This window comes from Balaenoptera musculus, chromosome 5 (assembly GCF_009873245.2).
Source record: "Balaenoptera musculus isolate JJ_BM4_2016_0621 chromosome 5, mBalMus1.pri.v3, whole genome shotgun sequence".
NCBI lineage: Eukaryota > Metazoa > Chordata > Mammalia > Artiodactyla > Balaenopteridae > Balaenoptera > Balaenoptera musculus.
Genome location: NC_045789.1, coordinates 53,060,964 through 53,088,171, shown reverse-complemented (window position 1 = coordinate 53,088,171; position 27,208 = coordinate 53,060,964). Strand labels below are relative to the sequence as shown.

Below are 27,208 nucleotides of genomic sequence, written 5' to 3'. Positions count from 1 at the left end.
AAAAATTGCCCAAAGTTATATGATGTTTTTATTGAATTTAAATACTGTAATATAGAAATTTGTTGGTTGTGAGTTAAAAAAATATTATAATTAGATGTCGTAAAGCAGATACTGTTCAGCCTTTAAATATTTCATTGTTTTGAAGAACTCCGATAAACTGTACAACCTACATGATTGAGACAAGGGCATTTTAAGGACCATATTGATATACCACAGAAGAAGCCATTTTTTTCTAGATGATGGATGCTTCCTTATCTTGAGTGACCTATCTTATATTATCCAGGATGATGCAGTAGCTTTAGGGCCAATGAAATGTCCTTGACCTCTGTCTTTAATGTCACCTTAAACAAAGATAGAGCTGAATACTTTGACTTCCTGTTTTGACTTAAAAATTAGTAACTCAGAAATAAATGTAAACACTGAAACCAGAGAAAATAAATATATATAGTAATCTGAAGTTTAAAAATAGGAAAGCCAGGATCAGAACTGGGTGTAAGGCTAAAGATACTCCCTCTGAAGGTTTGGATGCTTAGGATTTTCCCCTTCGATTTTGGAAAAAGTAATTTTACTGCAGAAATATGAGTTTTTAACCCATTAGAGAAAACAATATAAAATTATGATAAATATATATATTTTAATTTCGGAGACAATAAATACAGAAAAAAAGAAACACCATACAATGAAAATTTGATTTGTTTGATTATCTAGTGTTTGAATACTTCTCAACATCAAACCCATCATAACATTAATATTTTGTGAAAATATGTCCACAAAATTAATGACTCACAAAGGTAAATATTTTTATGATTGAGTAAAAATTTACAAAAATATAAAAGCATTTCCCAAGAGAAAGACAAAAGATACGAAATCATTCTAAAGGGTAGACACGGCCAACATGCATGTGGAAAGTGGCCCACCCTGCTTATAATAAGTAAGATGCAACTCAATATTAAAATGATACAATTTTTTGTTCATCATTTTATGAAATTAACAAAGACATTAAACCCCCATGTCAGATAAATAATATTTGGTGTAAAACTTATGGCCAACCAAGTACTTTCAAACATTAATTCTGCCTTTATAAATTGAAAATACCCTTTCTGAAGGGTATTTGGAAATATGAATCAAAGGTCAGAAATGTTTATACTCTTTGATCATGAATTTCCAATTCCTCTTCTAGAAATATATGCAAAAGACATTGCTAGAGTGTATGCAGTAAAATTCATGTACATGTGTATACGTTACAGCCATATGCCTAAAGGCAGAAAACAAAACCAAACTCTGACAATAAAAAAAAATGCCCTTTAAATGGTGACTAAATAAATTGTAATGTATCTAAAATACAGAAAATTGTGGCTCACAGAACCTGAAAAGAGCCCCAGGGAATGAAAAAGATTATATTCCATCAGGATTGGAAATATTCCAACCAAAGAAATACACATTTACCTCTTTTACATTTTGAGCTTTAAAAAACAGGATCAATTGCTTAAAATTTGTTACATATTACTAATTATAAAAATGACACTAGTAAAAAGTAATAATGACATAATAAAATGTGGGGAAAAAAGTAGTTTATGAAATCAAGGTAATGTACTCTACACAAACACTCGTATATATAGCTAAAAAACATGCCACATTTTTACCAGTGACTTCTTATCTTTGGGTCAAGGGTTAATGAACTGTCTTTTCTTTTTTTTTCTCTTACTGATTTTTAAAAATTGTGTAACTATTTATTTAAATAGTCACTAAACTCAAATCTACAACTGTTCTACATTAAGTAAAAGCTTGTGACTCAAACCTTATACCTCATTTTACAAGTTAAATGTCAGAAACTCTAAAACTGACTTTAATGTTTCAGTAATCTACTTGATTATAAATTTAAATAATAAAATAGAGAAATATGATAAAGCCATTTGTTGGACTCTTATCTAGGACACAGAAAGCCTTTGGGGGTACATTTTAAAAATAAAGCACAGTGCTGAAGAGTGGGATCTCTGGAATAAAATGGCCTGGTTCAAATTCCAGCTAACCATCTATGTATTAACCTGGAAAATTTGTTCAACTATTGTAAGCCTTAGTTTCTTCATCTCTAAAATTGAAATAACAATAATATTTACTTTTTTGTGTTGCCATGAGAAAAATCCTAGCAATGAGAAAAGCCTTTAAAAGTACTAACACAGTGCCTGAGTGTCTGGCTTGTTAAAAGTGCTCAATAAATGCCAGCTCACACTGCTGTTGGAAGAATATGATTGCATTTGAGAGTTGGCACCACAATAATCAGTACATTGAGGAGAATGCTCTTCCTTGTCTCCTCAGGTGAGTGCTTAGAAACAAGGGAAGCTGGAGGCCAGGAACATAACCTGTGAATTGTTGGAGCAGAGAGGGATCTAGTTCCTTTATCCTTCTCAGAGAGTTTCCAGGCAGAGGAAGAGGAAGGTCCTGGAGGTACTTGGGCTGAAACAATCCATGACCATCTTGATTTAAAACAACAAAAGGAAGTTACGACACCCAGGAAGAGCTGCGGTGAGGAGTGGGGCAGATGTGAAGAGCTTCACCTCAACACTCAAGGAGAGGGAGGCAGCCTTTCAGGCTTCTGCCTTCCTCAAAAGGAGGATTTACAATTCTCAAAATCGAGTTCAAATTCTTCCTTGTACTGCATGGTCTTCTATGTTCTGCTTGCTGCCTTCCTTTTCAACTGTATCACTCATCACTTCCCTGGTGATTATGGTACACTTCAAACCAAGACCATTAACACACCTTCCCACCTCCACACGTAACCCCCCTCCCCTGTTTCCTCACCTGACTTCATATACCTTTACTCATCTTTCAGGACTCCTTTCCTAATCTTTTCATGTTGAGACTAACACTTGCTTTTCTGTGCCTTCAACATTCTTGTGTTCCTCAACAATTATAGTACCTTTCAATATATAAAATTTATTAATGTATAGATTTGTCTCCCCAACGGAATTATTTTTGAGTTTTAATTGCATGCTGCTACACACTTGCCATTAGCACTTTCCTCATCTGTAAACCTGTCTTTCACTTCTCAACTTTCCAAATCTTACCCAAATATCAATAGCCACTTCAAATTTCAGGCCACTTCATTCCATCATATGCTGTCTGGCTTCTGGACTTCTATTGTACTTTACTTATTATATCAGCCATTTAGAAATTAAATCCTGAAATTACTTCTACTTGTTAGATTTTAAATGACTATTCATGTGCCTCTGTGAAATCTTTTCTACTCTACTACATTCTTCATCTCTATAGATTTTAATCATCAACCATGTTCAAAAAATCTCCAGCCTGGAACATACCAGCTCCACAGCCCCTCAACAGTCTTTTTCACTGTGTCTATACAAATTTAATTATATTGTTAGTAACCCCTTTCATCTCCTTTATTTCCAAGAAAGACAGACATTTGAACTTGAATCTCCCAGATAAAACAATCTCATTTGATTACCTTCTCAAAAGGGGGAAGGTATCCCTTCTGTGTTGTCATCTGTATCTGGAGGTCAGAAGGAGGGGAAGGAATTGTCATTCTGCTTCTACTTCCACTTCCTGTTTACTTTTTCTACTAGCTTTATTCAAGTGGCCTCCTTACCTTTAAGTCTCTGTTATTCTAAAGTCTGGCCTTTTTCTCGTCTCGCTGCTGCCATTTACTGTCCTTCAGGGTCCCTAATGTCATCCTGAGCCAGTGGTTTGTTCTCCGTTCCATCTTTAAACTTGCCATGATCCTGGACTACGTCAGTGCCCACACAAATGGCCCAATCAAATTCCTGATGTCTTTTACTTCAGCAACCTTCACCTCACTTCACTAGTTTAGCCCCTATTGTCATTAACAAAAACTTTAAAGTTTTTTAATCCTAAAATTTCCCTCTCTGCTCTAGCATTTACACTTAGACACGTCAGTACTTCCGGAAGAGTGGCAAACATTCTTACCCACTGTTAAGGATTAGTTAATCAATGAAGAAATATTGTTATTATTGATTTTGCTGTAGTTAGTGAAAGGAAAAAGGGTTAGAAGGCTGTTGTTGGATAATGTTGGATTCAGGGAACTTTCCTATCTGAAAGGCTGCAGACTTGTGCAGAAGCATTGTGAAGTTTGTCTTTAGCAATGCTGAGACCTTTTTTCGCTCTGCTAGGTCCTTTTACTCTAACACTACCCTTGATGCCTTAAGTCAGTTCATCTTTTATGCATGTTAGGCATTCTCCACTTGCAAGGGTGTTCCTTCCTCCATTATCTATCCAAAGATACAACTTCTTGCATCCATTAAGTTTTTTGAATAAAGGAGTTAGCAGCATGGTATATTAGAAAGAGCACAGGCTCTGGTGTTAGAAGATCAGAGTCATCATTTACTTGTTACCTGATGCATGACCTTGTATGGAAATTAATTTACTTAACTTATAGAAGGTTTGTTTTCCTTATCTACAAAAGAAAGAATAATGCCTGCTTTCTCTACATGATTCTTGTAAGGAGTAAATGGATTATTAATTGTAAGAAGACTTTAGACATTGTAAAGAATGATATAAATTGATTAATTAATGCATATATTCCACTCTACAGTTGGATGGCTTATTATCCTATCTGGTACACTATGGTTCTGATAGCTAGTAATGCATGTTAAATACATTATATCTTCATAATAACACTGTTAAACTTGGACAACCAGTGACTAGAGCCAGGAAAGCTTATCAATCATGAAAACCACATTTTGTCAAGTCAGAGGAAGAGATATTTCTGACAGGAAAAAATCTCTTTACCTGCCAAATTACACAGTCTTTCAGAAAGAACTCACTATGTAGGATTTAGTTAACATAATTAAATTTTAGCCCGTTTTTCCCAGGTGTCTTAAATAGATGAAAGCCTCGTTAGTGCAAGATGAATGAATTTTTGGTTGGAGGTAAAAGGAGAGTAGTGGTATGAGTACAACATAGACAGATAAACTGTTACTAAAGGGATATCCTACCTACAAAAAGCATCTAGGGTTGGATAAGGAAATGCTTTGTTTTAGACATTGTTATAAAGGTAAACACTTACATGGAAACACAATTCAGCATTTTTAATGTCTTTGTTTTTCCTATATATGTTACATTGTTTTTACAATTTTCATGGTTTTCCTGTATATGTTACATATTTTTACAATGTTCATGTTTTTAAGTATTTCTCAATGGCATTTTGTATACAAACTTTCATTATTAAGTAAGTTTAAAAGAGAGGACTATACCTTACATTTTCAAATCTCCCAGTTCCTAGCTACTCAAAGTGTGTCACATAGATCACCAGCAGTGACATCACCTGAGAACTTGCTAAAAATGCAGGAACTCAGGACGCACCTCTGACCTACTAAATCTGAATCTGAATTTTAACAAGATACCCTAGTAATTCATAAGCACGTTAAAATTTGAGAAGCACTGTCTTAGTTCACTGTTCTGTGAGAATATCAAATAGTACAGTATTTCATTGATAAAAATTCTCATTAATAAAAGTAGAAAGTTCTTTCTATTCCCCTCTCATAGTCCATTCCAAGCTTTCTTTAATTTTGGTCACTATTAGAAATTTTGTCTTTACCCTTCTATACATTTTCTATGCATATATAAATGTAAAAATATGATTCATAAATTCTCAAAAGTTAACAAATCCATGAAGGAGGAAGATAATTTGGACACAAAATAATTAGTTGGGATTCTTCAAAAATCATGTTCTAATAATGGATAATTTTAAATGAGTACTTACTTTGTTTCAGGCACTCTTTTAAGTGAGTGATCTAATTTATTCCCCTCAATCACATAGGAAGTGGATGTTATTGAACAGATGGGAACATTGAGACACAGTGACTTTGCAAGATTACACTGCTCGTCTTTGAGAGCCAGAAATTAAACTTACAATTTGACCCTGAAGCCTTGTCTTGCAACCACTACATTATACCTCTTTACTTAGACTATGTGCTTCATTTAAGATCTCCAGAGACCTATTGACAGAGCACCAAGTTAAAAAGGACATTATTCTAAATACAGACATAAAATCAAGCATAGGTTCCATATTTCCAGTGCTTTCATATATTCATAATATACAACAACTTCCTGAAAAGAACTCTATTTTAGTTCTGGGTGCCAAGGTTCTATTTGTACAATACCTAAGAGCAATTATTAATAATCTATTGTGAATCCTCTCTTAGATTCCAAATGGCATCTGGGTTTCTAGAGAAAAACAAAAATATCTTTCACATTTCTCAGTAAATTTCCTTCTGGAAGGTTAACTGTTTGTTACATAATTAAAGGACACTTTGCTACAAGACTCATCAGTCATAAACCCAAACGTTCCAGGGAGAATTTTGACAAACTAGCTTTGAAACTTATTATTCTTTGAATAATTCATGTTATGAATTATTTACTGTCTCATACAAAAAGAGTCCTCCAAAGAGGTTTGAATCAGGACCAGAATATGTAACAACAGTGTACAGAACCTTGCAGAGTAAAGTGTACCTCTTGACTCATAGTTCTGTTTTGTTCTGTTTTTTTCAAAAATCTATGTCTATTGCTAATAATGTTTCCTTTCATTTTTGTGCTAGTTTTTCTAATAAGTATGAATCCAAGAAAAAAATTTTCAATATTGAAACTTGAAAGAAAAGAAAGCTTTCTACTTAGTTGTCCCTTATCTGACCTATTTCCACTTTCATTTGTTTAGGAATTCTGTTGGATTTTCAAAACCAGTTGTGATATCACTAGAGTAGCTATGCCTTAGTGCACCTAAAATAGTCCTGGTTTATGTCTATTGTTGTTATAATTATTGAGTAGACCCTTTTATTATCATAAATGTTCATGTTGGATGAACAATTTTATGTTACCCTACATATGACTCTATTACATCAAAAATTAATATTTTTCTTTACTCACAGGGCAAAGGCTCATTTAACTACAAATGGTCTAAATATGTGTCTCAATTTTGAACCTTGTTTTAGTGGTTGAACTGAACACTTTAAGTGATAAAGCAAGTGGAAAATATCAATATAAAGCAAATAAATGTAAGCTAAAATTTTGCAGGGCTTGGCATTGTATAAATCTACAATGAACTTGTTTTCTCAAATTACAATGAGCGGTGATGTTTTACAATGATAAGAATGATTTATTTAAAAAATACAAAACCTAATAAACTATATTCAATACCTAGTTAAGACAAAGTGGAAATTGATCCTTACCCATAGGGGATAGAAAAATCTGGATTTTGAGTTCATGAGAATTCCCACAATAGATTTACAAGTAGATATATACTTAGGGAAGAGGTGGCTTGTCTTACGACACAGATTAGACACTTTAAAAAGTCTGATTGTTCCCCTTTGATGGCAAGCCTTATTATCAAATCTATCTAAGAAGTCTTGTCTGATGTGGCCCCATCTCAGCTGTTCATAGGTACTCTGGAAGCCCTGTTCAAATCTCTTATTTTTGGATTATCAAAAGTATTAAAATTATTAGCTTCTTATATATTAATTACCCATCATAGTATGAGACCAGGGATTTGTCTTGCTCTACTTTTACATCCCCCTTACCTTGTCTAGTTTCTTCACTTCTGTGAATAAATAAGTAAATAAAAGAATGAGTAAACAATGAAGATACAGTAGCTTTTCACAAATTACTGCATGATTCTGAGTTGGGAGTAAAATAAGTCAGTTCTCCTGGATACACTCCTGGGAAAAGACAAAAGCAGGGTATTATAATGCAGCAGCTGTTGCTTGTTCTCAGCTCCTTGAATAAATCAGCGTAAATAGAAAACACTAGGACCCTTGTGGAAATGGTGTGATATAGGCAGCAAGGAAGATACGATCTAAAGAGGACGTCAGGATGAAAATTATAGTCTTTTCTATCCCCAGTGTGGAGAGCCTGAACCACTTTGAAATTTCTTTTAATCCAAAATGTTCCTGTCATATGACTGTGAATAGGCTCTAAATATCATTATAGATTTTTGTAATTTAAAATATATACTATGATTCCTTTCTTGTAAACAAGCAGTCACAATCAACAACAATTTTTAAAAACCCTATGTATAGATATTTTATTCAGCATATAATATTTTTCTATAATGTACAATGTCAGCTAATTCTAGGAGTACAGTTGGGAATTGGAGGGACAGATTTTTACTTTTTCCTTTTATTTATTGACTTTAAAAGATGGAAAATCAGAGTTATGGTTGATCTTTGCAGTATTTAAGAACTGTAATTCTTGAATAATTATTACTTTTAATTAAGCAATCTATAATGAAATTAATGAATGCTATCACAACTAGTACACCCAAAACAAAGCAAACAAAAAATTACTTGGTGTAGTTAAAATACCACCAAAGTTTATAGGACAATTATATTTTCTTTTTGGGAAAAAAAAAGATTAGACAACATATAATGTAAGTTACTTCACAAGTAAATCTTAAAATAAATAATAGGGAATAAATTGAGGTTTAAAAAGTGAAATAAATAATGAATTCTTCTCATGGTCTAGTATGTTGTTAAAAATTGAAAACTTTGAAGACCCTCTTTTGTCCCAAGAATTTCTTTTATAGGTATTGAATTTCTCAAAAGATATAAAGGGAATTTTATTGATAAGTTGGTCTTTCCAATTATTCATTTAACATAAAAGCAATGTTCTCATAATCATAATCTAGATTTTTTTATATTTTAATTTTGAAATAATGCCATTCCATTCCTGTGTAATTTGGTATCATAGCATGAATCACTCTTTTGTTGAAAACTCTCCTTAGAATTTCTTGGGAGAGGAATTGGACAGAAAATTAATTTCCTATTTGAGAGAATTCTTAGAATTTAAATGGACCTATTGGTTGAACTGAAACCACAAAATTAGCATTTTACTAATCATTAGGTTTAAATATCTGTGAAGCAAAGAGATCTGCCATCACCTTGATCATCAACCCAGCTTGCTGCTTCTTCCCAGTCTTGGGTTCAAGGTATTATGTTTACATATAGCAAAATTACTATGATTTACTCTATCTAATCTTTCTTTCATTCTTCCCTAATATGCATTTGTAACTCTTCTATGTGATTGCAAGTATTGATACCTTCCTATGATATACTGGTAGCTTAAAAATGCATTTGTGAATGTTGATACCATCCATCTCAGAGCTTTAGGTGAAAAATCAAATAGTTTTAAAAAGACCAAATAATTTTTTGATTATTATTTGAATAAATTTTCATATATTGAAAAAGTAGATACATAATTTCAGTATAGACTTGTGGTGAAGTAATTTGAATTACTTTTGCCAAATTCTGTGAAAAGTTATGCAGAATAATTTATAATATTTTTAATTATCATAGTGAAGATCATTTCTGGTAGAATATTTCAAAGCCACTTTTATTCTATGTCATTAGGTTAATAAAATTAATTTTATAAAGGATACATCAATGATCGACAATCAGATATAAACGACTGCTTTTGTAAAGATGGTTAAATTAAGATATTAGGAAGGATACAAATGGATGAAAACAGAAAATTTATTTTGGGCTTATAAATATGTCTTCTTTACTAATGCAGGTAGATTCCACAGTTTGTAAACTGAAGCAGTGTATATAAAATAAGCTGGTATTAGTTTGTTGACTAAGGTATAAACAAATTTCATGTATAATCTGATAATTTTCCTAATTTATCTGGAACCCATTTTTACAGCACATATAAATGTAAGTATTTCTGGGTTCTTGTAATCTGATGGAACTCTAGAAGTCAAACATGATAAGATATCTGAATCTTATGATTCTGTTCAATTCAATCATCTTCATACAGTCATGCCATGGATATATCAGTGTAGCAAAACATAAAGTAATAACTAGATTCTTTTTTAAAAAATTGATGGAGGTTAATGGTTTCTACATAATGCACCTACAGTGTTTTTCATGGAGACTCAAAGAGCAGGATGATTTTAAAAAGACTTAAAGGAGAAAGACATTTTCAAAAAATTTCAGATAAAATTAAATGCCATTTCCTAGTGGATTTTAGTTTATTATCAATTTTAGCAAGTCTGATGATCTAAGAAGAGTTAAAAAATTTTTTTTAATTGTAGTATTTTAAAAGTCAGTAGTATTTAAATATTGATGCTTCTCTATTCCTCTGACAAAACCCTATTACCACTTCCAGGATCAAATGCTTTGTTTTAAAGTATAGTAAGATATTGTTATTTCTTATCTCATATAAGCACTAAGCAAGATAATTTGAATGATAAATATTTATATTGAATAGCAAAATTAAACACTAAATGAATAAAAATACTACTTCTCAAATGAAACTACTTTTATCATAATATACTCCTCTGTTGGAAAATCAAGGATTTTTTTTTTTCATGAATCAAATTTTATTATGAACCTGATGGGGGCTTCCCTTGTGGCGCAGTGGTGGAGAAATCCTGCATGCTGATGCAGGGCACACGGGTTCGAGCCCTGGTCTGGGAAGATCCCACATGCCGCAGAGCAGCTGGGCCCATGAGCCACAATTACTGAGCCTGCGCATCTGGAGCCCGTGCTCCGCAACAAGAGAGGCCCGCGATAGTGAGAGGCCCCGCGCACGCGATGAAGAGTGGGCCCCCGCTTGCCGCAACTAGAGAAAGCCCCTCGCACAGAAACGAAGACCCAACACAGCCAAAAATAAAATAAATAAATAAATAAATAAATAAAATAAATAAATAATAAATAAATAAATAAATAAATAAATAAATAATATAACATGAATGAACTTGAAGAAAAAAAAAAAAATACTTAAAAAAAAAAAAAAAGACCTGATGCTTTTTATCTGTTTTTCTTCCATAGGTTCTTGACAACCAGTGAAACTGCTCATCCTGACCTGCCTGTGTGGACTGCTGCTCTTGCCAGGCCTGTGAGTACAGTAGAAAATGTAGAAGGTTCTAGATTCTTGCTTGAAATCACCTGGTATCTCATCAAACACATGACATTGAGGATAATAATCTTAAAGAATTGGATGGTCTCTAATTAGCTATTGAAGTCTTGAGCGTAAAATTATGGTAATCCTTCACATTTTGATCATTATTATGTAGTTCATTCAAAGCCTTAACTCCAAATAGAATCTCTGACTTGAAAGAAAAACACCTCACAATAAAAAAATTAAAAATGAAAAGTAAAAAGAAGAAGAAATAAGGGCTTGAACAACATACTAAAGAGCATCAGAGAATGTTACTAGGCTCTTTGCCTGGGTCCATTACAGAATTAGCATATTTGTAAACATACGTGTCCAATATTTTCTTACCGAATATACCGTTAAGCCACATATTCCAGTGTATCCTACTTTCGGAGCCTAAGTCAAACCCTCATGTGAGATGGCTCATGCCAACCAATATTTCCCAAGGTATAGAAAACTGGGCTCATTCTGCTGATTCAGAGATCAAATTGCTTGGTCCCTGCAGACAGTAAAACTAGACAATGTAAAGTAAAATAACCTTTCTTCTCAAAAATAAAAAGAAAAGATTCAGTTACTTGAATCTGAAAAGATTCAGTGAAACAAAAAGTTATTCTGTTCCCTTGTGATGTGTAGCTAGTGAGGGTGAAATAAATGAACAGGAATCACCTGATATGAAAACAGTTTAAATAAGGTAATAGTCTTGGATATTTGGACATTGAAACTATCAAATATAGATGCAAAAGTTTCTGAAATGCTGAGATATTCGATTGATGAGACTCTTATTTTCTAAGTTTTTGATAGGATAAATGCAGGATCACTAATACCCAGCTTCTTAATCAATATTCTGTCTGTGCTGCACCCTAAGCACCAATAGAAAGAAATATCTGACAGCAAGTTACAAAAAAAACCAGATCCAAGTTCTTCAGAAATGTGTCATTGGAGTAGTCTATATCTTGTCCTTTTACAAATGAAATGGGTATAGGTTCCCCAGCAAACAGATTCTATAATCTTATTCCAAAGAAAACATCATTTTTAATGCTACAATTTAACAAACATAAATCTTGTTCTCACAGTTAAATTGCAGATTGAATTAAATTTTTACATAATTTAATTGATGATAAAAATAAAATCCAGACAAACAATATTTAATTAGTAAAAGCATACATTTTTCTTCAAATATTTATCATGATTTAAAGTCACCTTTAAAACTACCATGTAATATAAATAGTTCAGAGAATGAAATAATATCTTTATCATTCTGGATTAATTCAAACTAATTCAGGTTTGGGTTTTTTTTCATCTTTTTACATAGTTTTCTCAATTCCCCACCATGCTCTAAAGAGAGAAGATAATTTACTTTTCTTTGATTTTTGTCAGTAAAATCATTGTTTTATTCCTTCCAGGGAAACTTGGTGTCAGAAAAATTTAGATATTAAAATACAGACTTTTATTAAATAGCAATGTTAAGTGTATAGTATTATATTTATATTATGATATTATTATTATTGTATTTTGATTGCTTTTCATTTTACAATTCTTGCATTGTTTTTCATAGAAACATCCTCTCAGGCACCAAGAACTCTTTCAAGTGAGTGCTCTATTCTATGTTCCAAGAACTCACTCTAATTGTGGAACTCAAGTGATGATGGATTGGTAATACATAGACTCTAGTCCCATTCCTCCCTTCTCTGGAAAGCAGCCAGTTTCACATTCACTGAGCTGTAATATCTTCAAGTATTGAACTGAATATAGATCTGCTCTCACAAACCTTTTTAGAGAGGAGGGTACATGGACTTACATATTTATGATTCATAATATTACTCAAGAGCAGTAGTTAATTAAACAGAATATGTTACCGTGGTTTATTTTAATGCATTATTGCTTCTTTCTGCATCTTCTACTTGCACTCAAACATATGATTTGCAATTTGGTCTCATTTTACACACTGAATATTAAATTAGATACCTCTACCACACCTTTCTACAAGAGCCATTAATCCTCCACTCTATCCACTGATTGAATTAATGCCTTTTAATTTATTTTTTATTCTTTGCAGAATGAACCAGATAGCAAAGAGGTAAGGTTCTTTCTTTTCCCCAACTAATCTCTCTTTCAGTTAGCTATGATGAATGTTGAATGTCTTCGTCATTTCAATTTTTATTTACCTACAATTGTATCCAGGTATTCAGGTACTTGGATTACTCTCTCAATTCTCTGTTTTGATTACATTCCTATTCAATTCCTCCTTTGACATTTCATAAGGATGAACTTACTAAACCTTTAGGCCTGGTAAAAACTGAACCAAATATGGTGTCTCCTTTAGATTTTAAAATTAGATCATAAAACTAAAAATAATTATCTCTTATTTTACCTAAGAGATATTTTAGTTTACCTAAGCAAATGAGGGACTTGTGTTCAAATGGAAAAACATGCTCCTTTTTGGAGTGTGTTTTTCATTTTTATAATTCACAATTTAATTTCTACAGGAAGTCCTCAAAGAAAGAAAGTTTCTCAGGTTTGCTGTGGCGGTAAGCATTATCCACTTATTCTTCTGAAATGACAAACATATTTTTCTCAAAAAAGAAACTTAATTTTTGTTTATAAATATATTTTTCACTTGACTTGATCAAACCTTTTCTTCTTTCACTCATCCAAGCACCCACAAAGAATATTGAAATTAGATATGCAAATATTAAAAAGCTGCTTTAAATAATAATTTGTACCTGTACTTTTGACTCTTTGCAAAACACTTATGCTTCCTTTTGCATAACCTATGTAGAGTTTTACAATTTCCATGCTCATTATGATGGAATGTTCCATATCTCTAAACGATACCCTGTGTGTGTTTTGAATATTATTTTCTGTAATTTTGCGACTGAATTGTCAAATAAACCACAAATAGAAATTTTACTTCAGGACCACTATTTAAAAGATTTGATAGGCAACCCAACTTTGTCTGAATGATGTGTAACACAACGTTCCTTTTTTTTTGTAGTCTTCATCAGAAGAGCTTAGAGAGGTAAGAAATTCTCCACAGGATATGCTATAAGTTAGCAAAGGGAAGCAAGTTTTGTTCTGTCCAGTGAGTGTTGTGGTGGTGTGCCAATTCTTTATTGCTTTTTTATGGAAAAAAACACTAGATTATTGAACCAGACAGAAGAGACCAAGAGAACTCAGAGCTGTGACTTAAACAAGGTAAAAGATAGTAAAAGTAAAATTTAGTGGAACAAAATTTTAAAATATTTTTAAGTGCACATTTACATACTGACAGCTTAAATAAAAAAAGCTTAGCAATGAGACACAAGGCAAGGAATGATATAGCAAGAAATATTAATGCATTCACAAAAAAGCATATTTATTTTTTAATTTGCAGCAGCACAATGAAGGTACATTTTCTCATAGATATCCATTCATTTATGGCCCTCTTTACTAACGTTTCTCTCTTTTTTTCTATCCTTCAGGAAAAAATCAATGAACTGAGCAGGGTAAGGAACATCAATGATATTTAAATTATTTTAAAAGTTAGTTCTTTCAAAAATACATTTTATAACCTACACTTTATTGGTTTCAACAGAGAGAACTTCTGAGAGAAGAGCATAGTGATGAACACAGGGTAACAAAAATTTTCTTAAGACAATGTGTCAAAAAGTGTATTCTACAGTAGGAAAAATGTTTTAATTTAGAAAAAAGTTTTCCTGTGGCATTTATACTTTCCTTGAACTTTCAAAATGACTAATGAATTCTACTGAGATTCTATATTGATTTTATTGCTTTAACTTTGTAGCTAGGAGGAGACAAGGCATTAGTATGAATGAATGAATGGATGGATGGATGGATGGATGAATGAATGAATGAATGAATGAGTGCAATTATGGACTGACCAACTGTTTGCACTTATCACCAAAACTGAAAGAATGCTTTACTAAGAGTATTATATAAAGCAATAAATCTGCTCCAAGAATGATTTACATAGTCACAATTGATTATTCACTTTCGTTAAACATGATTTTTTGATCTGGGTTGTCTATCAGGTTTTTAATAGGTTTGGTATTAAGAGACCACACAGGTACTCAAAATTTATGAGGTAAAATATATATCCTTTTAATTATCCTTCATACCTGAATGATCATCTTTTCTTGGCAGGATACCAGGAATGAATCAACTGAAGTAAGATTCTTTATTTTAAAACTGTTAAATATAACATAAGGAAAAGAAGGAAGTAAAAACATTTCCTTTAAATACCCTAACCAAAATGAATGAATAATTCTCTTAGGTCAAAACTAAAACAGATATCTCTAATTCAAAGAAAAAAAAGATACAACATATATGTTGGCCAGAATTAGCTGGATGACTAAACCAATACTAATATTTTGAGCTTAAATTCTATGGTTCATGTCACTACTCTCTATATTGCTATGGTCATGAAAACTGAACACAACATACTAGATGGAGAAAATCCATTTTGCTTAAATATTTATACATCATTGAACCAATGCTTTGTGCACTTTTATTTATCACATGATCTTTAATCCAATGCTCTGTTTTGTCATCCAAAAGTCAAGTTAAAGAAAAAAAAGATTAGGCTAGTTAAAGGAAAATGTAGGATTATTTACATAGATTTACCACTACATATAAGAATCTACAATAGTTTTTATTAAACTCTGAAATGCAGATTAAAGGGGTAAATTCTTTGGTTAGTCTGTTAGGTAGGCTTTTTTGTTTTCCTTATCACTTCACTATTGCCACACATTTCTATTTCCTTTGGCATCTATTTTATTTGGTAATTATCATTTTACATTTGAATGTTTGTCATGAAAAATAAAGTTAATTCTCTTTTCTTTTCTAAGGATCATGGCATGGAAGACCCTGAGGTAAGACCTTTATTTTAATAAACTCTACGCTTATACATCATAGAAAGTATACACTCTATGCTTTAAGAAAGCTAACTTCTCAAATTGAGCAAGATTGAACTTCTCAAACGGGCTTTTTTATACCCAAGAATGTACAATGTTGAGCTAGATAAAGTTAAAATTAGAAGAGGAAATTTGTCATTTAAATGATAATCAGGAAGAACGTTGCTTATTTATTAAAAAAAAGAGTAGGGGCTTCCCTGGTGGCGCAGTGGTTGAGAATCTGCCTGCCAATGCAGGGGACACAGGTTCGAGCCCTGGTGTGGGAAGATCCCACATGCCGCGGAGCAGCTGGGCCCGTGAGCCACAACTACTGAGCCTGTGCGTCTGGAGCCTGTGCTCCGCAACAAGAGAGGCCACGATAGTGAGAGGCCCGCGCACCGCGATGAAGAGTGGCCCCCGCTTGCTGCAACTAGAGAAAGCCCTCGCGCAGAAACAAAGACCCAACACAGCCAAAAATAAATAAATTAATTAGTTTTAAAAAAATAAAATAAATAGCGAACCCTACATTTAAAAAAAAAAAAGAGAAAAAAGCAAAATGTGCATGAGTGTTCAAAATGAAACATGAGACTCAAAAAAATAAAACCCTGCTTCTGCCATCCCAGGGTATGAGCTCACTCTCTCGTACGTTGAGGGCGGTCCTCGGCAGAAAGAATCTATTTCAGCAATTACTTAGGATCAATGGGCTATGCTACCTCATCTAAAAATATGGGAAAAACTCTCCCAAAAGACAAATAGTCTGTTGCATATTAAAATTAATATTTTAGTATGTATTTGGGAACAAAAATTATATCCATATGTAAAGATAAACATCCATGACTTAGGAAAAAAACTAAATATTTCAAAGAGTAGATGGTTTAAAAGCTAGTGTAATTTTATTCCATACTGAAATGGGTTGTTCTATTTTAATATTTCCAATTTATTCACATCAAAACTGCCCAAGAGTATAAGAGAATAAAAACTGAACCCAGGGTTTCAGGTACCCAAACTCAACAGGGCTCTTCCTTCCAGGTTTCATTTTTATCACAGAAATATATGCATTTGCATTCTACTCAAGCATGTATCTGAGTTTGTTTTAATAAAAAATTGTTTTTAAGTTATCAGGTAAGTTATTATACTCCCCTCTCCAACATATTTTAAATAAAATTGACAATCCAAGAATGTACATTATATTGGCCTTAAATCTTTTCATACCAGTTGTTGTAATTCTAAACAAGGAGTTAGCAACCCAGCATGAAAGTGTGGAACTAGTTTCCTTCCAATTCTAAAAGTCACAGTCATGATTTTCTTTCTTTTAGCAAAGGGAATCTGGCAGCAGTTCATCAAGTGAGGTAAATCATTTTGATGTTAATTCAGTATCCCAATTAGAAAATGTTTATGAAAGCTTGTTGTACCATGAAGGTTACCTGTCTCCTAAGGTCTCATTGTACAAGAGAGTATACTTGTACAATGTATACTATCTATACAGCTCTATCTTAATTTTAACATACAAGGCTATCAACCCAACAAATGTAGGAAAGCAAATATTTGTCAGAGACAAAATTACAGAATTCTTTCTGGGCAAACAATACTATCTGCGTATCTTTGGTGCCCAAACTTTTTTTTTTCTAATATGTTTTGACCTTTGCAGATTTTGGTAGACCTAAATCTTGTTAAAAATTACAATAATAGCTATGCTTCTAAATCAATGATATAAACATGATATATCCTTTGTAGAAATCAATCAATTCTAGGTTAATCAGACACTGGAGTCCTTTGCTCTTTGTTAACCTAGAGGAGAAAAAGAGCAGGCATACAGGGTGATGAGGTCCTTCCTTTCACTTTGTAAGAAGACCTTAGTCCAAGTTACAAAATAAACCCAACCCCATTATGTGGAGTTTCTGTGAGTTCGATAAAAGTGAATATTTCACATCCACCTCCAACATTCTGAATAACTTCCCTGGTGAAAGCGGTGAGAAGAGAAAAGAGAACCTTGAAGACAACATGTACCTTGAATTATTTATCTTGTCTAAGTTACCCAGGAATTTGTGGCTAAAATCAGTTTACCACAGTTAAGCAATGGAGTGTCTGATTAATTGGTATTCTTACCTTGAATGTAAATTAGTCATAAAACTAACAATGCATGTGTTTATTTTTTAAGGAAGTTGTTCCCAGTAGCAATGAGGTGAGATATATTTATTAAATTTAAAATATATTAACATTTTCTGGGATATGTTAAAATTTACTTAAACTTTTTTTTTTTTTTTTTAGCAGAAGCACATTCAAGGGGAAGATGTGCCCTCCGAACGTGATCTGGTAAAATTTTATTAAAAGTTTATCAAAGACAAATGTACCAAGGAATGAGTAAGAATCTTATATTGATAAATTATTCCTCCTTTTTAATATCTGCTAAACTTTAATACACAGTAAGTAGTCTAACAGACTCTAGATGTTTACTGATCCCTTCTGAAAATAAAAGTAACAACTTTTTTACCCTAGGTGTTTAATTCATGCTTTCATTTGAATATTTGTGTGTTATAGTCTACTTTCGGATCTGAATAGCATAGTATTGGAATGGCACTGTATAGATTTGGCCAGACTTGAGTTTGACTCTAAGCTCTACCTTTTACCAGCATGTGATGTTAGACAGTTTGTCTGCTATAAGTCTATAATCTAAATTCTAAAATGACAACACAATAATAAATATTTAATCATGTAAAGCAATTAATACAAGCAAGACATAGCACAAAGTAAGCACTCAGTAAATGTGGCTCGTATCAGAAACATCATCATTTTTTCCCACTTCATCTAATATTCTTACTTTGCAAAAACCAGAAAGCAAAAGCCACTTTCAATTTTTTTAGCAATTCTGACATGACACACTGTAAGTGAAATTGCCTAAATACTCATTTATATCTGACTGCATTATAATTTATTTTAAGTTAAAAATAAGTTAAGAAAATAATTTTTCTAATGGTTTAAAGAAAGAATAATTGGATTAGTCCAAATTCTCTGTGGTAGAAATAACACTAAAGTAGGATTACTAGTTCCTCATTCTTCACTCCTGGGAAAGGGCACTTTAGGATTCTACCTTTATTACTTGAAAATGATGGAAGTGGACTGAATGGTATCCACAAAATCGACAATATTTTTTCTTTTTGAATAGGAACAGCTTCTCAGACTGAACAAAAACAACCTACATCAGCTAGTGATATTTTATTATAATAATACAAAATAATATTCTGCAGAATTAAAATAATTAAATTTTAAATTGGGTCCACTTCTAAATATATAATTTTTTTCAAGAAATTATTTATTCTAGCCTTGACATTAATAATAATTGACAAATGATCCATATGATTGCCTATGTATTTACTGTCACAGCTATTTCTTTCTATTTATGCCAAAACTAATGTTGTATATCATATCCATAATTGTTAACCAGGGAGAAATTTACTTTGACTAAATTCTACATCAAATCCTCTTAGAGCCTCCCAGATGATGCATTATATTCAGGAATTTATTCTGTTTATTTTCCCAAATTCAGCTCTGGATGGTCATTCCATAGATATGCCTCCTTGTGAAAGCACAGATATGCCAAATAAACTTTCCATTTAAGGAAACAGTGTAGTCTCTGGAGAAGGAATCAGGAATCCTAAACATTCAAATTGCTTTTGTCAAAATTCTCTAAGGAAGAGCTGGCGAGTTGATTGATCTAATTGTCTCTGGACCTGGTTCCTTATGTGTGAAATGGAAATGCAGTTATTCTCACTTCCTGGTGTTATTTTGAATATTGAATGAGCAATCTACTACTCAGCTATCCCTGAGTCTAGCTTGTAGCAAGTGCAATAAAATGTTCATTTCCCCTTCTCCTGCCCCCACTCCCCAGTTTCTATAAAATTTGCTGTGCTCATGAGACTTCTGACAACATTACGAAGGTCTTTCATCAGGATGTGCATTTGAACTATGACGTCATAAACTATCTGCTGTTAGTATGGATAGATCAAAAAGCATATCAATTAGCACAACCCTCCCTCACTATTTAGTTTCGATCTTTTTGAGTATCATAGTCTTTCACTTGGGAGGCCAACATTTTTTTTTAGTTATATAGCAAATAAACTTGACTTAATTAGGACTTTAGGGAAAAGGGCTTATCTTAATGTAGCAAAATTACATTTTCACATTTTCTTCTGTTACAAATGTAAGGAGAAGGAAGTCAGTAATGAATTTAATTTGGACCTCAATTGTTACTCTTGTTTCAGTTTCCAAGTTGCTTGTGTTTATAGTCCAAATAAATTTAAATATATCAATACCCCACTGGAATGCATCATTACTGATCTAAGAAATTACCTGAATAATATATTTTAGTACCTTAGTTATGATATGACTAAGCTGTAACCTCCACAAGTATTAGAACTACATGGGTCTTGCTCATAGTGTTCATCGCATTTCATAGTTGGTCCCCAGTATTTAGCATAGACCCTAAGTGAATGAAGGTACCTAGTAAATGTCTGCTATTCATACATGAATAAAATCAATATACTAAAACAAAATGTTCTCTCTCTCTTAGGAAGCTATTCATGATCATGTAAGATTATTTATTAAATCTAGAATATTTTAGTATTTTCTTCACATGTTATGCTTTTATAATATGTGATCCTCTTTCTTTTTTTTAACAGAAATATATTCTAAGAGAGAAAATTTTCTACCACCCATATCTGGTAATATTTTATTTACAATTTACCAAAGATAAAATTTAAACAAGTGATTAATAGTCATGAACAGAAAATATGTAGTCCTAGGGAATTGGTGAGTTATTATTTTCCCCCTGGGTATGAACCTTATAGATTCTTTATTCTTCCAAACTATAGTAAGTCTGGCCTTTAGTTGAATAATTTTTCTAAAGTTAGAAAATAAAAAGTGTATTGCTATTTTTCATAGTTTTGACATAGAATACAGCTTACCCTAAATTTCATTGTATATTGTAAAATGAATGTGTTGTACCAGAAGATGTCTAAGTAATTTGGAACATACTTCCTTCTACATAGGAACAACTTCACAGAGCAAATGAGGAATACCATGCCCAACTGGTAATATTTTGCTTAATAAATTACACAATGATAATATATTGTGAAGCTTAAATATGTTTGTTTTTAAATAGCCTCACACTTTTGAAGATAATTTTTTCTTCTCAGGCAGTTATTTCTCACTCCCAACTTTCTGAAATAATTTATATTAATCAATCTGAGAGAGAAGAACTACTTGTCACTCTTCTTTGGAATGGGAGCTGTCTGTTCTGTCTGTCTCACCTGATATGGGCAGCACATTTATAATTCTAAACACTATGAAGTGTTAATTTCCATGGTTACATTAATTTCTCTCAAGATAGTCCTTAATTTTATATCTTTATGTCCACGCTTTGATTCCCGAATTCAATTTACATTTAGGAAACTCACACTCACTTACAATTATGCTCTTTTAAGCAAGCCATATTGGAGATTTACTAGTTGACACCTTTTGAAGAAACCATCTGGAGAGATATTAAATGTCTCTGTCAAAAAAACTTTCCAGTCCTCTGTTTTCTCTCTCATCTGTGGCATGAGTTTATCCATAAAACATAACAGAAACCATTTCTTCCCCTGCCCTACATTCCATTGATTCCATAGTGCTCCTGGGGCTTCTGATTTTGTTTTTAAAGCCACAGCCAGTTTCTGTGAAATATGCGCTGTTATTACAATTCTGATTCCTATCAACAGCTACGCCAATTCCAATCATGGAGCCCTTCAATCACTACTTGTCATTCAATGAATCTTAAGAGGATTGTTGAGGATGTTTTATATGTCTTAGAAAAAATTGTATCTAGGTAATGCAATTGGCAAAATTATTAGGGTGAGTTCCCTGATCTCTAACATGAAAAGCATTTCAAAAAGTTTGCTTCTTACATCTTTGGTTTTATTCAGCCTTAAAAGTTAACCCTGATTCCCTTTTTCTTTCCAGAGAGAGCCTATGAGAGTAGTGAATCAGGTAAGTGTGTGTGTGTGTGTGTGTGTGTGTGTGTGTGTGTGCGTGTCTGTGTTTTATAATACTGCCCCAAACTGTCTATTGACAGTCTGTTTTTTGGAAATTATTGTACTAGTTGCATCATGAACTAGTGCTATGCTAGTATTGCTTAGTTGTTGATGAGTGTTGGACACTCCAGTGCTGGTTCTAACATTGCTATGGAAGACCGGATCTAAGTTGCCAAAGGAAAATGAAAGAATGATTCTATGGCCATCCCTGAGTGAAGATAGCTTCAGGTCAACTTCTAAGTCAGAACAACCTCAACCAACTCTTCGTGTTGTTAAAATTTGACTTTTTATTAATCTATAGTACTGTGTAGTGAAAATAACTTGAGTTTTCAATCTTAGATCTGATACCTTCTAATCATATGACCTTGAGTAAATTGTGCTATTCTCTTGGAGCATTGCTTTTTTATTTGTGAAATTAGTATGGATCTATCAATTTATTTCCTCCCCAAACTCCCATATCCTGATTTTTGCAGTGTTCTTTTGTGTCTTCACTTTTACAGGTAGTAACTGTGCATTCAGTTCAGTTGCTTTGGTCCATTGATGGTTCAACATATATATGGCATGCTAAGTAAAAAAATAAAGCATGCAAAGAAAACCACGGAGTTTTCTCCATATGAATGTGATTATGGATTAAAAACTTTCCTCAAGATTCAAAACATAGTAGTCATCAATCAATTTTATGATAATGATTCCCCACTGTGTGTCAGATTTTACTCTCAAATTTCTTCCGAAATTCTCTCATCACTCATGGGCCAAAGTAAGAGGAAAGAAAAGGCAATTACTCACTTCATTTGAGCTCTAAGGAGTACACTATCTTCACCTTTCCATGTAATTAAAAAAAAAAAAAGAGGGTGATAATTATAATCTTTATGAAAGTATTTGGTAGTAATATTTTAGTCCATTATGGTATTTAACTGGGTTTAAATCACAAAATTATTTTTACCTCTCTCTCTGTTAAGGAACCGGCCTACTTCTACCTTGAGGTAAATATATATATATTTTTTATATAAATGAGTTAATAAATAGAAAGTATCAGATATTATTATTTATTATAATCTTTACATAGGTAACCACAGCAAAATTTGAAATGCTTTCTTTGGTTTTTCTAATTCCATTGAAAAACACATATTTTCCACCTGAATATATAGAGAATTACATTAATACATAGAAGAAAGTAAAATCTCATGATAGATTAACAGACGCACCTATTCCAAAATTTCAGAAAGGAAAATAATGTTTTGGCACCAAAACCTTATGGTTATGAAGGGGCACTGAGCTAGGAATTGGAGAATTCTTTCCTCTTTATTCCTGGCATTTCTGAAAGACCTGTATTGACCCTGGGTGGGAGGCTCTTCCCTTTCTTTGAGCTCAGTCCTTCATGGAAAATTAAACTATAGAATTAAATGGTAAAAATTATCCTTTCCAGTCCAAATGCCCATAAGTTTATAAATTATATAATAATTAAATTCGTACTACTACTTTCCTCTGGACTCTGGTAAATGGACCTGTGTTAGTAATGCAGGTTCTTAGAGTTCAACACTGAATATTGACCTTGAAGAAGTGATTTATTCATTGCCCCTCAGGTACCCTAAAAAAGCCCTTTCCAAAAGTTCTTTTACCATGGTCCCCCATAGGGAGCAGTGTGATTTCTCCTCTTTTCTCACAGTGTAAACATCTCCTGTGATGCTAATAGCCATGTCTGAGATGAATACAATGATTCATTTTCAGAGATTCAAAACAGCAATTTCTCATACACTGTTGCTTTTTCTATGGTCTTTCTCTCTAGCCTTTCCAACAATTCAATCAGCTTGATGCCCATCCCTATGCTGCCTGGTATTATTATCCTCCACAAGTCACACAATATATTGCTTCTCCATCATCCTCCGACATCCCTAAACCCATTGTCTCTGAGAACGGTGGAAAAACAATTATGCCACAGTGGTGGTAAGTTCATTTAAATTACTGCATGCTGATGTTCTATCAAAGGAAATAAAAGAAAATTGCTTACAGAGCATACCATAAAAACAGATTTAGAATAAACATGACACATCATGCTTAGTGCCCCATACTAGAAATTTCTGAAATGGAAAATTGGCGATACTTTTAGGTATATGGATAATGTTAATCCATTACTCAGGAATATGTGGAACAGTGCTATCTATTCTATAAGTGAAATTCATTCTGATGAAGATGGGAAAAAACTTCTCTCCAAAATAAAAATACAATAATTCAACTTTATCCTCCTTGCACTTTTACTAATCTTTAAATGCCTTTCTTTTGATTATACCCATGATATACATTAGAAAGCAGTGTGGGGAATAAAGCACAGATTTTGGCATCCAGAAGTCCTAAATTCAAATTGTAATCTTTTCTGGTTACTTGAAATAATATAATGATGCTTGTTTTTATAACTCTGAAGGTGATTAAATACAATAATCTGTTAAGCATACTGCTGGGAAAATAAGTAGTGGTCATTTTTTGATTTAGAAAAATTTTATTGCCAACTACCTGCATCACATGATTTTAACAATTTTTGTTCCTTCAGAAGAATCAAGTGAATTCTCAGGAGCTCCACAATTATGGTCTTTGGTAAGTTGGAAATTACTTGTCTAACCATTAATCCTCTTTTCATATGAGAACTCAGTACAAAGATATGACTGTATTCTGCAAAGTTGTTTTTTTTCCTGTAGTCTAGCTGCATGCAGACACATTAGCACTTAGAAAATAATTAAATTGTCTTGGACATTTGCAAATTTTTGTTTCATAAGAATAATAAATTTAAATAACAATAAAAATTAGCTAAGTTAATTAATATAATTTATTACATTGAAACTCCTATACAAGTATAGGAGTGTTGATGTTACTAATTTTCCATCAAGATGTGACTTTGAGACTCTGGTGAACCCAACAGTGGAATCTTATTCTTTATGATCACTGCAGTAGAAATCCTTAGCAAGTCACATAGTAAAACCGAGTGTTTGTCTGTCAAAGAAAACAGACTTAAATGTCTCCAGATTTGTTTTAATTACTTTAATCCAGTATATTGGAGTTTCTAATTGTGTGTATGTGTGTGTGTGCATGTGCGTGTGTGTGTGTGTGTTTTCCCTTTCCAGTGGTGGACACTTCCCTTACAACAGATCAAAATAAGGAAAATGATAAAAGTCTGACATATGTGGAAGCTTTTTCTTTGAATTACCTTGCCATATTTTCTGTTACTGCAAAGGAAAATGCTACCTAGTAATAAATTGTCTGTAAAACTTAAAAATCAGGAGCAATGGGTATGTACGTCAGTAACAAGAAAGCACAGATAACTTTGTGAGCTTCACCTTAAGATGAAGAAAAAACAACTATTAAAATGTATCATATCATAACAGTGCCTCTTCCCTTCAAAACATGTAACATAACTAACCACATATTTCTTTTTCTATTTACAGATGGGACTGAAAATTCCATGCTCTAAATTTCTTTCATCTATCATGTAAAACCATTCTATCCAAAGGCTTTGACTGCTATTTTAGAATAAGACAGTCCCAAATTGAAGGCGTTCTCTTCTTGAGTTCTCTACTGTATATTAGATAGCATATCATCCTTAAGTGAAATTGTCCTAACAGTTTATTGTCTAAATTCCAGCTGTATCATGCCAGTATGAAAGCCACTGAGTCAGAGGGAATTAAAGTCTTTACTAAATTTCTGTATGGAAAATTTGTTTAAAAAGCCTTTGAATCACTTCTCCTGTAAGTGCCATCATTTCAAATAATTGTGTGCAGTGACTGAGATTTTTTCTTTCTTCTTTTCAATAAATTACATTTTAAGGCACCATTCCTATTTTTTGTCATTAATCCATTCATCAGAATTTACACAATCCTGTGAGTCTTTATGTATATAACATTTTGTTTCCACTACATTTTTATGACACTTTCAATCACATTTTAATGAAAAAAAATTTAAGTGTTCACTTCTAGCTGATGCTGGTAGATTATAAACTGGGTCTAAGATCTTTCATTTGAACTCAGCTGTTTATAGAATATTTTCTATGAGAACACAGGTGTGGCTACAGAGAAGAACAGCAGTGTGGCAGTTGTGGGTGCATTAGGAATTTGAACAACCTAGTTATGCTGTTTACTTATGGCATCAGAACTTGTTTGGGCCCAATTCATTTGATTATACTTGGGTTTATAACTAGGTAGATTAGATAACAATGATTTAAAAAGTTAGCACAGGACACACAGTAACAGAGTATTCATGGTGGGCTGTTTAGTGTCCTCCAAAACTCCAATGAGGAGTTATTTCTCAAAATGACAATGGTTGCTTACTCTGATATCTTCAAATACCCAGGTGAAATTTACTTTCCAGGGTTTATTCCAGGCTTCCCAACCAACCCAATCTGTCATGACTCTTTAAGAACCTTGTATCCCCCAGATCACAAAACACAGGTAACAAGGTCTCTTGTACCACAGCTTAGACAATCTAGATAGCTATCAGTGGTTCTGTTTCTTACTAATTAAGTATATACATAGACACAACATCCAAACATGTATTTCTTGCCTTGAAAATTTTTTAAAAAGCCATTTAACATTGGGTCTCTTGCCTTCTCTGTGTTAAGAAGTACAAGGTGAAACAACTTGTTATTCAATCTAGAGAAGGTTTGTCAACATACTCAGACTACTGGACCTGCAGGAAATTAATGGAACATACAGATCCCTATGTCTTCATAAAATGTATCTCCCAGCTTCTATCATCATATCAGTTCCCAAGGAATCAACAAAACACAGCTTCATGTGTTGTGAATCCTGCAGGAATAAAGCCATCTATTTAATGAATGCACGAAGAACTGTAGTGCAATAAAACAGTCACGTTTTCTGTAGTCTAAACTGTGACGCAAGACTAGAGTAGACTTGTCCTTAAAAACTGTCCTATGCAAAAGAAAGTTCTGTTTTTAAGATGAAAGCAAACTGTTACTGGTATTTTCTTCTTTTTCTTTAGTTTTTAAGTCAGAATGGAGAAAAATGCATTTACTAGCTGTAAAATAAGTATCAGGAATTTATCTGATGTGTACCACATTAAAATACCACCTGTAATAGGTGTCATAACCTCATTAAATTTGAAATAATCTGTTGTTATTCTCCAAGAAGCTATTGCAAAGGCCAAGTGAGGAAGTAGAATAATGATGTAATTCACTGTCTTTTAGTCTTTGCATCTTTTAGTGATTAACAGTTGTAATTCTCACAGAGATGCAAAATTATTATTTTCTTATAGAAAGAGACACAACAATGGTTTCTATTGGTATTTTTTGACCTCCTTACTCCATATATCAGGGAGGTAATATGGGGATTAGACCAGTTGCTA

At 32.8% G+C, this 27,208-nt stretch overlaps 1 protein-coding gene across 1 annotated transcript; it reads left to right on the top strand.

The window, feature by feature from the left end:
* Window positions 1-17,771: 17,771 nt before the first annotated feature.
* Window positions 17,772-25,669, top strand: CSN1S1 (casein alpha s1). Its single transcript, XM_036853628.1, has 9 exons — window positions 17,772-17,979; window positions 18,066-18,110; window positions 20,474-20,515; window positions 20,843-20,884; window positions 21,792-21,818; window positions 22,822-22,845; window positions 23,649-23,806; window positions 24,408-24,451; window positions 25,297-25,669. Coding segments are annotated over exons 1-8 (381 nt in total). The 5' UTR covers window positions 17,772-17,937; the 3' UTR covers window positions 24,409-24,451; window positions 25,297-25,669.
* Window positions 25,670-27,208: the final 1,539 nt, after the last annotated feature.